The 13123-nt window shown below is 39.1% G+C and overlaps 3 protein-coding genes across 3 annotated transcripts in view; all 3 read right to left on the minus strand.

The window, feature by feature from the left end:
* Positions 1 to 79: 79 nt before the first annotated feature.
* LOC136251796 (uncharacterized) lies at positions 80 to 1707 on the minus strand. The gene is made up of 2 exons (XM_066044202.1): positions 984 to 1707; positions 80 to 939 (listed from the first exon to the last, which is right to left on the minus strand). The coding sequence occupies exons 1-2, from the start codon at positions 1705 to 1707 to the stop codon at positions 80 to 82; spliced, it is 1584 nt and encodes a 527-aa protein (XP_065900274.1).
* Positions 1708 to 1711: 4 nt separating this feature from the next.
* Positions 1712 to 4096, minus strand: LOC136251799 (uncharacterized). Its single transcript, XM_066044204.1, has 3 exons — positions 3902 to 4096; positions 2489 to 3605; positions 1712 to 2274 (listed from the first exon to the last, which is right to left on the minus strand). Exons 1-3 carry the CDS (start codon positions 4094 to 4096, stop codon positions 1712 to 1714), a joined length of 1875 nt encoding a protein of 624 aa, XP_065900276.1.
* Positions 4097 to 10848: 6752 nt separating this feature from the next.
* The window catches only part of LOC136249080 (serine/threonine-protein kinase pakF-like), a 172637-nt gene continuing 170362 nt past the window's right edge, over positions 10849 to 13123 (minus strand). Inside the window, exons 6-7 of the mRNA XM_066040994.1 lie at positions 11092 to 11288; positions 10849 to 11040 (exon numbers count right to left, since the gene is read on the minus strand). Of these exons, the coding sequence (XP_065897066.1) occupies positions 10858 to 11040; positions 11092 to 11288 (380 nt within the window). The 3' untranslated portion in view covers positions 10849 to 10857. The remainder of the gene's footprint in view (positions 11041 to 11091; positions 11289 to 13123) is intronic.

The raw sequence follows: 13123 nt of genomic DNA on the forward strand, positions 1-13123 counted from the left end.
TCTTGATGTTTCGCATTCTCAGTTAGAGTGGTATTCAAGAATCTTCCGTAACATCTCAGTATACCTAAGTCATCAATCTTCAATCCAAGTAGTCAACAAAACATGTGTCTTTCCAATAATCTCTCTCCAAGTCACTGAGAAGTTTTCGTAAAGTAGAATATTTTGTTTCATCAAGTCCACATACAGATAATTTCTCATCCTGTTTACCATGAGTCACGACATTAGAACACTCATATAACACTCTTCCAGTCTTAGTTTCTGCTTCCACATCTTGTAGTACTGGCTGTGGAGGTTGCCACTTAGGCCAAGAATCACGTGAAGACATTAGCCACTCTGGCCCATTCCACCAAAGTCTCGACTGTTCAATCTCAGGTACTGTTAATTCCCGAGTTGGAAAATCAGCTGGATTTTCACCTGATGGTACATAATAAAATAAATCACCTTGCCTTTGAATTTCCTTCATACGGTTATCCACGAACAATGATAGTGGTTTGTTAGTTCGAAGCCAGTACAAAACACAGGTAGAATCTGTCCAGATTGTTCGTTTTAAAGAGGGGATCTTCAGTTCCCTAGTGACAAAATTAGCAGCACGGACTCCAATAGTCACTGCCAATAACTCTAAATGTGGAAGAGTAATTTCCTTCTTAGGCTTTTTGCTGTTTTCTGTATCAATCAATACCAATCTCAGTTTTGAAAACACTACATTAACTTTAACATTATCCTGATACTCAGCACGAAGATATATCACAGTGGCATATGCCCTTTTGGAGGCATCACAAAACACGACAAGTTCATAGTTACAAGTATCACTCACATGACCAATAAAACGAGGTATCTTCAGTTGTGAGATTAGCTTCAACTTCTTCAAGACACCGTTCCATCTGTTGTGTAACATCTCAGGTAATGGCTCATCCCATGTTAGTCCCTCTTTCCACAATTCTTGGATAAATACCTTTCCATAGAACAACACAGGAGTAACCAACCTAAAGGATCAAAAATTTTACCAATAACTTTCAACATTTCCCTTTTAGTAGGTGTTACATCTTCATCAGAAAGAATGATACCTTGAATTTGTAAAAGGTCATCTGTACAATTCCACACTATCCCAAAGGCCTTCACAACACATCCTTCTGATCTCTCAGCAGTTGGTAACAAATTCAAAAACTCAGAAGAATTAGACATCCACTCTCTTAAATTCATACATGCCTTTTGAAAACTTCTTTGTTCAACTGACGTAGCTCCCAGCATCACATTGTCAACATATATATTGTCACCAATAGACTGAGCAACTGGAGTTCTTAACTGTTTCAAATGAAAATTAACTGTTCCAGCTAACAAAAATGGGCTACAGATGATCCCAAACGGAACATGGCAAAATCTGTACACATCATATTCTGACACTCTCACATCATCAACATCTTTAAACCATAAGAACTTTGTCACATCTCTGTCTGGTTCCTGAATTCCCACTTGTAAAAAGGCATTCTCGATATCCGCAAGTACTGCTATGGGATGAAGTCGTAGTCGAAATAAAATTCCACAAAGATCTGGTAGAAGTACTGGTCCATGATACAAACACTCATTGAGGCTTTTAGCTCCTTTCTTGGACTTCACTGACGCATCATACACCACTTGTAATTTCGTAGTGTTCTTAGTAGGTGTCAAAATTGGGTGGTGAGGCAGATAATGTTTTAAAGTTTCTTTCATATCTTTAACTACTCTTTCCACCACTCCTTGTTTTTTTCTGACTTTGAATAACTTCATTGTACCTCATTAAAAGATCTTTATCCCTTTCAAAACGTTTTGCTAAAGACCTCATCCTACTCATAGCAACCTCAAAATTTTCCGGAAGATCAGGATACTCACACTTCCAAGGCCAGGTAACGTAGTATCTTCCATTCTCACAATAAATTGACTTGTTAAACTGTTCCAGGGCTCTATCATCATTGGTAATGTCCAATGATTCTACAATACCAATTGTTTCCAAGTTCCAGAGATCCTCAACATTAGGATTCCCAGTGACTGGGCTATCAGCAGATGACAACAAATTCATTGCTGGTACAACACAGTTAATTTGTGTCATAACAAGACATGATGATACAGGTATCCCCTTCTGACAGCTCTTGGGATCCAGGTAACTTCCAGTTAAAATATAACCAATCTTAGATGATATAAGGAACAGTCCTGATGGTAACACTATCTTCTCCGTACCAACAACTGACCAAAAATAATCCGAACCTATCAATAGATCCACAGAATATGGTTCTGAGTTTCCTACAGTAGGAATAGAATCAGCTAATCTATCAGTTGAAATGGACCTCAGAAATCCATGTCTGCAGGTTGTAGAGGTCCTCTTTGAATTGGTTGTGTTATTTGTTCAATGACATTAGCGTGAAAATATGACATTAGCGTGAAAATATGACATTAGCGTGAAAATGCATACAACATTTGTCCTTTGTTATTACATTAAACTCAACAACATATGTACTCACATCTTGTGGCTTCCTAGCAGCAAAGGTTGAAACTGATAATGACTCCTTGTACTGTGGGGTTAACTGTAATTGTTTTGCTAACTTTTTAGTCATAAAGGAGTGATGGCTGGCACTATCAAGAAGTACCTTGACTAAGATAGTCTTCCTTTTATCACTTGACTGCACTGGGACTATAGCAGTCTGAAGTAAAACCCGCTCACCAGAACTGACCAATGTCTGGGTTTGAACACTTGTGGAGTTTAAGACTTCCACTTTCTCTGCTTCATTATCGTCTAGTTGAGTAGGTGCTACAACTACATTTTCACTCTTCGGTTGAGGTTGAGCCAAATTTCCAAACCTCAGTGGGCAAATAGCCCGATTGTGATGTCTCCTCTTCCCACAGTAATAACATCCACTCTTCTGAACAAATGAACAATCTCTAAACACATGGCCAGTCTTCAAACACAGAAAACATCGTCCTTGACTGAGCAATCGTTGCTTACGATCAGACAACTCTCTATATTGATCACACTCATCATTAAAATGCTCACCTTGACAAAATACACAAGGATTATACACAAATTTACTTCTCCTTTGAACATTAGTTGTAAAGGTTTCCACAGAAACTGAGGATGGTTTTGTATCCCTGTTATGATCATTCAGGTATCGATTATACCTCTGATAACCCTGACAAGTTTCACCATCCCTTACTCCAGTTACATATCCTTTAACGTTAGCAAAGTGTCTCTGAGCATTCTCCTGCGTTTCCACATACTGACTTAGTAACTTTTGCAACAGTTCCATCGTCCACACTTGGCCAAATGTTTTGGTATCCTCTAACTTCAAAATAACATCAAGAGGAAACTTACTAAGAATCTGATGAATCAATATCTTCTGGCCATTAACATTCTCTCCCTGTGATTCCAATTGTCGAAGAACCCTCTCAATATTTTCATACGTTCTATTAAATCTCTGTGATGCTGTTGATAAATGCTGAAGCTTAGAATAAAGCATCTCAATGATAGAATCCGGTCTTCCAAACTTCTGCTTCAATAGAGTAACAGCCACATCATAATTACCGTTAGTGAGCGCAATTCCCGAAATAGCTGTAACGGCTGCTCCACGAAGGGCTCCCTTCAAAAAACTAAACTTCGACACTAGCAATATTTTGTTTGTCCACGGACGATTCGAAAGCATCCCAAAATTCAGGCCATTTCAAAATATTTCCATCAAAGTTTGGTAGGTAAAGTTTCGGAAGACGCATTGCTGCATGTATCAGCTGATAAGGATGTATCTAAAGTTCGAGGGGTCAACTGTGTTAATGACAAACTCTCTTGAACTGCTGCACGTGATGCTTGTACTGCTACGTGTTCAATCATGCCTGCCTGAGAAGAGGTCAAGGTCGATACACGACTGGCTTCCAGGTTAACCTTGTCGCGTTTTCGAGAAATAAATGTTATTCTAGCTTTCAGTCTGGCAACTACTCCATTTCCAGTGATGATAGCTTCAATAAATCCTTCATCTCCTTCAGCAGTACGCGCATATTCCTTTTCATCGGTAGCTTTCGCTTCTCCTTTCAAGTCCTTCATTATTCCCGTCCAGTCTTTGTTGCATCTCTCCAGCATCGATACGTACGTTAAGCGTCAACCTATTCATTAAGGTTTCTGCATCCATTTCCTCCTTATCCAGGTCTTCTCCTTCAAGTCCAGTTTGCCAGTAGAAGAATGTTTTTTGCTTCTTCAATAGCTCGTTCAACATAGGCGGATCTGAGGGGGGGCCAAGGGGTGCTGTGCCCCCCCTGGCCCTTCTCTTGCCCCCCTTGGACCTACAGTACTATATTGATACCAGGAACTACTTAACTAGAATCATGCATTCACACTGTATTCAGAAGTATAGAAAGCCAATAGGCAAATAGAAGACAGCAGTTATAAATGTACGCTATAGCTAAACTGTACATTGTAAAGAAATCAAGGAAAATAAATTGAATTTTGTGCAAAGGTCGAGATACTCTAATAGAGCAGTCACTACTCTAACAGAACAGTCGCAATTTACAATTTTTACAAATCATAACAAAACTAGCTACTCCTTGTTTTGATTTAGTATACACTTTACCATCAAACAGGTTTATCTCAGATAGGCTATACCAATCTTTGTACGCATTGCAAAGCATACACTTTGTTAGCTAAGTGCTATCAAAATTCTCTCAAATTCAACCCTAGGAGGTCTAATTTTTAAAAATTTTCTCCTACTACAGTCTAAAAATTGTATGTCCATCATTCATCCAGCTATATGTTGAATAAAGTTATGCAAATGAATAAAACTTGTGTACTAGAATTCCATTCTTATCCTCTTAGTGGAATAAACACTGTTGTGCACTTAAACTTCTTGCCCCCCCTTGACAGTGTCTCCTAGATCCGCCTATGACTCGTTGTACCCGGGACTTCGCTGGTCCTATAAGCCTTCGAATGGGTCCTGACATCGTGAATGTACCTAGTCTGGCGCCGCCCGCCCCTTCGCATAAAGTAAGGGTCTGGTGAAATACAGATACTAAATCATTTCTAGCGCCCAGATTCGGCGCTAGCCAATTAGTGCATGCCAATGACGTTCACACAGAAATCGCCTTGGCAACACAATACTTTTGTTCGAATTGAAGTGCAATTATCTGACGTAACAAGCATTACGTGCGCTGTCTAATTGAATTCCTTTTGAAATGATTAGGTATTTGTATTTCACCAGACCCTTACTTTTTGCGAAGGGGCGGGCGGCGCCAGACTAGAATGTACCCTGCTCGCAGCGCCACTTTGTCACGAAGACAAGCCGAAAGTTCACTGTAACAGCTGTGATTATTATTGTCAGGACCAAAGAATTGTACAGAGAGACAACTTTTATAGGGTACATCACGTGATCTTTATTATATTACATTTATAATTAGCTGATACAATCAGAGGCGTAGCTAAGGGGGGGGCAAACAGTTGCCCCCCCATCACCAAGTGTTTTTTTTTAAAACCTCCATCACAAGCTTACCAGTATTAAACCGACACGCAAATGGTGGTTGAGTCCTTGGGTTTGTGGTCTGCTGCTAGTCGTCCTGTCTTGCAGGATATTGCTTTGAGGACAACCACCAGAAGTGGCATTTCTCGTGGCCTAGCATACCACCATCTGCTAGAGCAACTCTCTGTTTGTCTGTGGCGCCACAATTCCCGGACATTTTTACACCTATTTAGCCTGTTGCCTGGCGGTCCTTTGTGGGAGTTGAACTCTGTTTCATGCTCCCACCCCCTGCAGTTTGGCCAGTAGACTGCAGGGCTTTCTTGTTAAGGCCCCTGTCCGGGGGTTTTGCTGTGTGTATGCTGGCGGTCCATGCAGTGTTTTTGTAGGCCTGTAGGTTTAGCTGCTTTTTCTTTTTTCTGCTTTTTAAATTAAATTAGGTTTAACTTCTAGCTAGAGATCCAAACTATAAATTATGTGCGCTACAACGTAGTATCGCCAGGGTTGCTAGTGAATGCACACACAGCATTCAACTCGTTCGTGAATCCATCGAATGAAAATATTAGAGACACACATCTATATTTAGCCTAGATTTCTCACGTGATAGAGCATTTTTGAGCCTAAGGAGTCAGTGAGTCACCTGCTCAAACTGACCTCGAAGGAGTCACAACTCACAAGTGACAAAGGAGACCAGATGACGCTACGAACCTACTGCCTACGAGGTGATGAAGTGTTAAATGTACCCGGCAAGATTATTTTCTTGGAGTTGATCACATAGTCTCGCATGCCAGACGGTTTGTGTGGGGGCGGCAAATAAACCGTCTGGTAACTGTTGCACACATTCCGGGACCACTGCCGGAATGTTGGCAGAGCCAATCAGATCGCTTCGCGGACTCTGTGACGAAACAACACTAATAATTCAAATTCCTTAGTGTAATAAAGAACTGAATCTCGGCTACAGATTACTTTTTCGAAAGTTAAACAACGCCATGGGCTTAGGATCTTTGTTTCCCTAGTACAGGGCTCTTAAAAGCGTAGGTATAAGAACGATTATGGTTTACTACGGATTTGTGAAACAACGAAAATGTCGAGGAAGACGTTCAGCAATGTTTCGAATATGTCATCAGGACATTACCAGTACAATTATCGTCTTAGTCTGCTCACAGAGGTGATTGGAACAATTATTACATCATCCTTGGCGCAAAACAATACCGTGATGTAATCTAATTGCATTCCAGTGAGTTCACGGAAAGTGTGCAACAGTGACCAGACGGTTTATTTACCGCCCCCACACAAACCGTCTGGCACGCGAGACTATTGATCACACTAGATCTTTGTGGCATGCCAGTAAATTTTTTTTTACTTTGTCATCAGGCGGATCAGTAACAAGGTTACAAGTTCTGTTTGAACAAGACAGGTGTTAAACTGGGATTTCGTGCAATACGTGGCATTTGAATTTCGTCGGTTGAAGTGAGTGAACACGTAATCTTCACCGCAGTGTGCTAGGACTCAGGGGCGTAGCTAGCCAGAAGGTGACGGAGGGGCAGGCAAGCCCCCACAAAATCATTCATGATTGCAAAAAAGGGGCTAATGACCCAATGGTGGGCTAGCCAACATACGGTGTTGTATTATTACAACATACATAACTAACTACGTAACTATTCCAGTACTGATTACTTATCAATGGAGGTATATTCGTCGAGCATCATCGCACGTGCCACAACTGTACTCCAACAAATTCATCCACAATCATTGTTATTTTTAGTGCAAATACAAGTAGCCACAGCCTGTGCTGCAGTCCTAGCACACTGCGGTGAGGATTACGTGTTCACTCACTTCAACCGACGAAATTCAAATACCACGTATTGCCCAGTTTAACACCTGTCTTGTTCAAACAGAACTCGTAACCTTGTTACTGATCCGCCTGATGACAAAGTAAAAAAAATTTACTGGCATGCCACTGCAGTACTGCACTGCCAAAGATCCAGTGTGATCAACTCCAAGAAAATAATCTTGCCGGGTGCATTTAACACTTCATCACCTCGTAGGCAGTAGGTTCGTAGCATCAATTCAATTCAATTATTAGCTTTATAGTGCAATGTTACAGGTGTACATGGTTGTACAACAATAAAAGTGAGTTTGTATACAATTGCACTAAAGGTAATCTGGTAAGTACCAGATCCCATAACTTAAATTAAGTACTTATCATTACTTATATAATTACAATTAGCTGCTAAATGTATCAAAGTTAGGTGGCTTGGGATGTTTGGAGCAGATGCTACAAGGACATGTAAAATGGAAACTATGCTGGTTATCTGGATCGAAGTTTCTCATAAAATGCTGCCATAGGATTTTAATTAGTTGACATCTGGTCTCCTTTGTCACTTGTGAGTTGTGACTCCTTCGAGGTCAGTTTGAGCAGGTGACTCCTTAGGCTCAAAAATGCTCTATCACGTGAGAAATCTAGGCTAAATATAGATGTGTGTCTCTAATATTTTCATTCGATGGATTCACGAACGAGTTGAATGTTGTGTGTGCATTCACTAGCAACCCTGGCGATACTGCGTTGTAGCGCACATAATTTATAGTCATTTGCGTGTCGGTTTAATACTGGTAAGCTTGTGATGGAAGTTTTTAAAAAAAACACTTGGTGATGGGGGGGCAAATGTCCCCCCTTAGCTACGCCTCTGGGTGAGTGGTACATAACAATTATACAACGAGCACTCGTGGCCGTTGTATAACTATATAATGTGTGTGTGCACATACATACTGGACTATCAATCCCAAGCTGTGAAAAGGTAGCATATTAAATAGTTGTGAAATCAAAGGTGGCACCCAAGAAATAGCTGAGGTAATTTTAAATTTACAGGGCATCATATTTCCACAGCTTGGCTGTTTTAGCATGGATATGTATATATGCACAGTCTACTGAGTTTCTTAGTATATACATTTCTATATACATATGAACCATTAAGCATATATATATATACCTTTCATTGCCAGACTTCAACAAAAGTTTTACTCTAGTAGCACCATATTGATCTTTCATTCGTTCCTTGACCATGTAGCTACTTGTTCTGTTGTGGTAAAGATGCATGCAATTTGGTGTTGCATACTCTGACAGTGTTCCCTATTAACACTGCATAACACATTTTATCATAAACTCCTTTTAGGGTTGCTTGTTGCCTTTTTGTTACATCTGGTGACTGGACACCTTCTGTTCCAGTACTTGGCAGAGTAGTAGATAATTTCTTTGAGCTTGGTGGAAAATGTGTATTTGAGTTATCGAGACCAGCTTCAATGAATGGTGAACCTGTTGCTGCCAGATTGTGTTTCTGGCTATTCTGTCCAAGGAACTTACTACCGTAAATCAGGAAATTTTCGTTCGAGATAATTTAGTTTAACAATAAATTCAATGTGTTATATTTTCGTGGACAGCCTAAGCCACAAAAATATTTTACTAGCGAATTTTTCTGTACAGCAAATAATTTCACTGGTGTGCCAGAAATGAACATGCAAGATATGATTAGCAGAAGTTGATATACGGGTACCTGTTGTATATTGAACGGGCAATTGTGATGGATGCCCAGCTCAGTGTGACTGGCCATGCGAGACTAGATATTGGAACCCTGACGGTAGGCCATTAGTCTTTCTTCTCCAACGGTATACTCATTCCTCAAGTGCTTTGCATGCTTTGACCTCGGTTTAGATGGCTCAGCCTCCAAAAAATATTTTGCAAATAGAAAATATTCAAGAGTGAACTAAAACATTGCGCGTAATTTATTTTCATTGGTATATATAGGCAACCACGAAATATTCTTACTGTCGAATATTTCCCGATCTACGGTAGTATGCAACATGTTATGATGCTGATATCTATGATCAGTGCTGGTATGATAGTTTGGTACAATAGTATTAAATTTTTTGCTGCAATTGTGTCCATTTGCAGAAATCAAAAAACTACTAAATTGATTTGTTTTAATTGAGCTTTCTGCAAAACACGTTTTGGTTGTGCCTGGTGGCTTATCACCTCTTGAAATGGCATGCATAAATATGCTATGCTCAACAGTGCTAGCACTAAAGAAAGATGCAAAGTCTAGCCCTCCTTTTTGCACGCACGATTGTGTTAACCACTGTATTGTCTTGAAACGTAAGTAATCTACAAACAACAAACAGAGCAAAGAACACTAATTAGTATAATCAGTACTTTCCGCTATACATTTTGTTTGACTATATAATTATGCATCTGTTAAAAGCTCAGTGTGTAAATTTATCAGGCTAGGACTTGAGGAAGTTATTGATGTGAGAGGTCTACAGGGTAGCTGGGGATCATGGCCTTCCAAAAACTGTAGCAATATATTTTCAAATCATGCACGTTTCACCAGAATTAATTTACAAATTAAACAATATTAAATAAACAACAAATTTCTAGCCAAAAGTAGCTAGTTAAACAGCATGCATTGAGAGCACCTCTTTACCAAGTTTTCTGTGTGTGTAGCTGTGCCACAATTCTAGGGGCGGATCCAGGACCTGGAAAGGGGAGGGGCACAAACAGGCAAGTTGTAGGTGGTTAGGGAAAGCCAGATCCACATATAGTTGCTGCATTTTTGAAGCAGCAAATAATACATCTCTTAGTAGTATCTCACTTTTGATATTTACCATTTTGGCCTTTTCAGATGATCGTGAAGTCTTTAAAGCTGTTTAAAAGGCTCAGAATGTCTTAAACAACAGTAACATGATAATTATTTTAGAGGCGCTTAGTACGTACGAAGGTGCTGGGTGATAATTTCATAGCTAGTTTAACTATAGAGTGTAGACACACTCTATGGTTTGACTTTAGTTTCTGGTGAAATGCTAGTAAAAAATATGCATATTTTGGTGTGAGTTTTATTAGCTGATCTTGGCATAAAGTTTAGTATTTTAATCAGAAGTATAGCTATGGCTCCTCCATGAGGGGGGGACATTGCCCAAATGCCCCATCCTTCAAACATTCTTGGGCACGTTGCTAATCTTATCATAATTATTGATCAATTAATAATACACATATATCCTTTATAAGTTTTAAGCTATATATAAACGTAAATTTATCATTGTGTATAGTGGTAAAAATATTTGCACATTATACTCTTCAAATTGAGTTTATTATTAATTATTTATTATCCCAACAGGAATGTACAAGATTCAGATCCAGTCACAATCACTAATTAAACACCTTGAGAGCATTTGGTGCTGCAGTTGATTGAGCATCTCCACTGACTCGGAGACAATTCTTGATAAAGCTGAGAAACTCTTTTTCACTTGAGAATGGTTTTCTGTTTTCTAGTTCTTTGATCTGTGAAGAAATAACAAACACCAAAATCACCTACATTATGATTCAAAGGAAATTTACCTTGGCAGTTTACTCCCAAAGCTCCTTGCCACATGGATGGGTTTTAGACAAAAGTAGAGAGGCTTCTCTTTGTTTCAAAGAAGCAGTCTTCCCAATACAAATATTCAAACACAGACATCCAAATGACCACATGTCAACTGCAAATGTGTACAGTGATTCATAAGGTCCTGATATGGTGATGTGCATGGATACCTGTAGTTAATACACATATCAGCCAACTACAACACTATCAAAGAACATCACCTCAGGAGCCTGATATCCTGGTGTTCCTAGTGGCAGGATGGAGGCAAACTTGATCATCTGGTCAGTAGGCTCTTTTATACCAAGTCCTGGTACAGTACCAGCAGAGTCAAAGTCCCCAAGTTTGACTTGGAACTTTGAACTACAATTACAGTAGAGTGGATTACACTTGCATCTCATCTTGATCATTATGTTGCTGGCTACATGCATAACATGACTATACCATTACTACATTGTGACTTTACCCACCTTTCACATCCCTGTGTACACATCCATTATTATGAAGATGTGTAAGGGCTTCAAGAGTCTCAGCAAGTATAAACTTTACATTGTTAAAGCCTGTCTGCCATTTTTCAATATCTTTTGAGCAGCAATAGTAGAAATGTTTTAGGTAACCAACTTCTCTAGCTGATAAAATTTGTCTCAAGTCATAATCCATTGTTGGCATGAAATGAAAGCAGTAGGACTTTCTTAAGTGACGCTCATGTCTCTCTCCCATCAGTACAGCCAAAAGAGGTAAAATATTCTTATGATTCAGTGCTGAGTGGACAATGACTTCATTGGAATGATAAACAGGCTGTAATTAATGCACACAAAATAACACCGAGTGACTATCAGTACGTATATTAAATAAGTAACTGCATGGATTTGTGAATAGAGCATCAAATTCATGTTACCAACTTTTATAATTGAGTATGATGGGCTGTCACTATATTCAGTGGACTACTGGACTGGAATATTAGCTGTTCTGACATATTTTACACATTCTATGATTGGATCTACTAGTTAAGGGCCCTTAGAGAAGCTGCAGCCCACTGCGAAGTTAATGCTGAATACGATCGGCGGAATATGTGAAAACTTGTCTTTCAATAATTACATATTTGTTATACTGCTATACAGCATGCACTTACTCCTTAACCTGGTGTATTATAAAATGTTGCAGAGAATGTGACAGCAATTGCTAGTTAACAAGCAATCAACTTGCCAGTCCTTCAAACTATATCCTTAAAATGTGAGCTGGAGATGCAAATTTAGATTTGCGTGGCATCAGACTTCTATTCAGCACAGGTATATACCAATTACAGTGAGGGTGCTTAGTTATAATCTCCAGTTGGTATCGATTAGCACCTGTGCTGAAATATTGGTATGGCCATGCAAGACTAACTTGCTCCTTGAGCGTATCACGTTAGTTAACAATCACTATCAGCATTATTAAGTGCTGTATATTATATAGCAACATAACAAACAATAGCAAAATTATTGAAAGACAGTTTTGTGCACATTCCCATGCACTCATGATTGTATTTAGCATTCAGTAGTGAGCTGCAGCTTCCCTAAGGGTCCTTAACTATAGTGAGACCCAGTAATCCAATCACAGAATATGCAAAAGCCAAAAATATGTCAGTCCAGTAGTTTAGTGTTCCAGTCCAGTCTACTGAATAGTGACAGCTAAGCTATTTACTTGAAATTCTATCAGTCATGAGCAAGAATATAAGTTGATGAAATAAGAAAATTTCATATTTGTATATGTTACTTTGAATAAAAGATATGGTACTCAAGTGCACAGTGTGAGTGAAAGACATCATTTCACAAATCTGATCACAACATGTATTGTCATTTATAGTGGAAATGTAATATATAATATACTGTACCAACCTTCTTAACAGCATGTTGTTTTTGCTCACGATAAATTGTGAAGACACATCCATTGCCACCCTTGCCTATCTTACAATCAGTGGCTCTTCCTGTTGGTAATGGATACTTGATGTTTCCACAAAATATTCTATCACACTAACAAAGTAATCATAATCAATACCTCAGTAACAGAATCACAACACTTACAGTGTATATAATAGAGCCAGGAATCTTAATATTTTCTCGTAAATGCTGCCCTTTACCAATCTTAACTCTTTCTTCTTTACATTGTCTTCCAGTTTCATTTCTCAACTTTTCAGTTGGCAAGTAGGTGCTATACAAACAGCAACCACGTACAGCCTTAAGTATAGTAGCTGTAATAACCTTAACCAACGATATT

The sequence above is a fragment of the Dysidea avara genome, chromosome 3 (genome assembly GCF_963678975.1).
Source record: "Dysidea avara chromosome 3, odDysAvar1.4, whole genome shotgun sequence".
NCBI lineage: Eukaryota > Metazoa > Porifera > Demospongiae > Dictyoceratida > Dysideidae > Dysidea > Dysidea avara.

Excerpts from the sequence above, each read along its gene's own strand:
- LOC136251796 (XM_066044202.1), bottom strand. The coding sequence starts at position 1,707 with ATGAAAGAAACTTTAAAACATTATCTGCCTCACCACCCAATTTTGACA. Across the intron at positions 940-983 it reads TAAAATTTTTGATCCTTTAG|AATTGTGGAAAGAGGGACTA; the intron begins GTTGGTTACTCC and ends TATTTATCCAAG.
- LOC136251799 (XM_066044204.1), bottom strand. The coding sequence starts at position 4,096 with ATGCTGGAGAGATGCAACAAAGACTGGACGGGAATAATGAAGGACTTG. Across the intron at positions 3,606-3,901 it reads TTTCTCGAAAACGCGACAAG|GGAGCCCTTCGTGGAGCAGC; the intron begins GTTAACCTGGAA and ends AGTTTTTTGAAG. Across the intron at positions 2,275-2,488 it reads TAGGAAGCCACAAGATGTGA|GAAACTCAGAACCATATTCT; the intron begins GTACATATGTTG and ends TTCCTACTGTAG.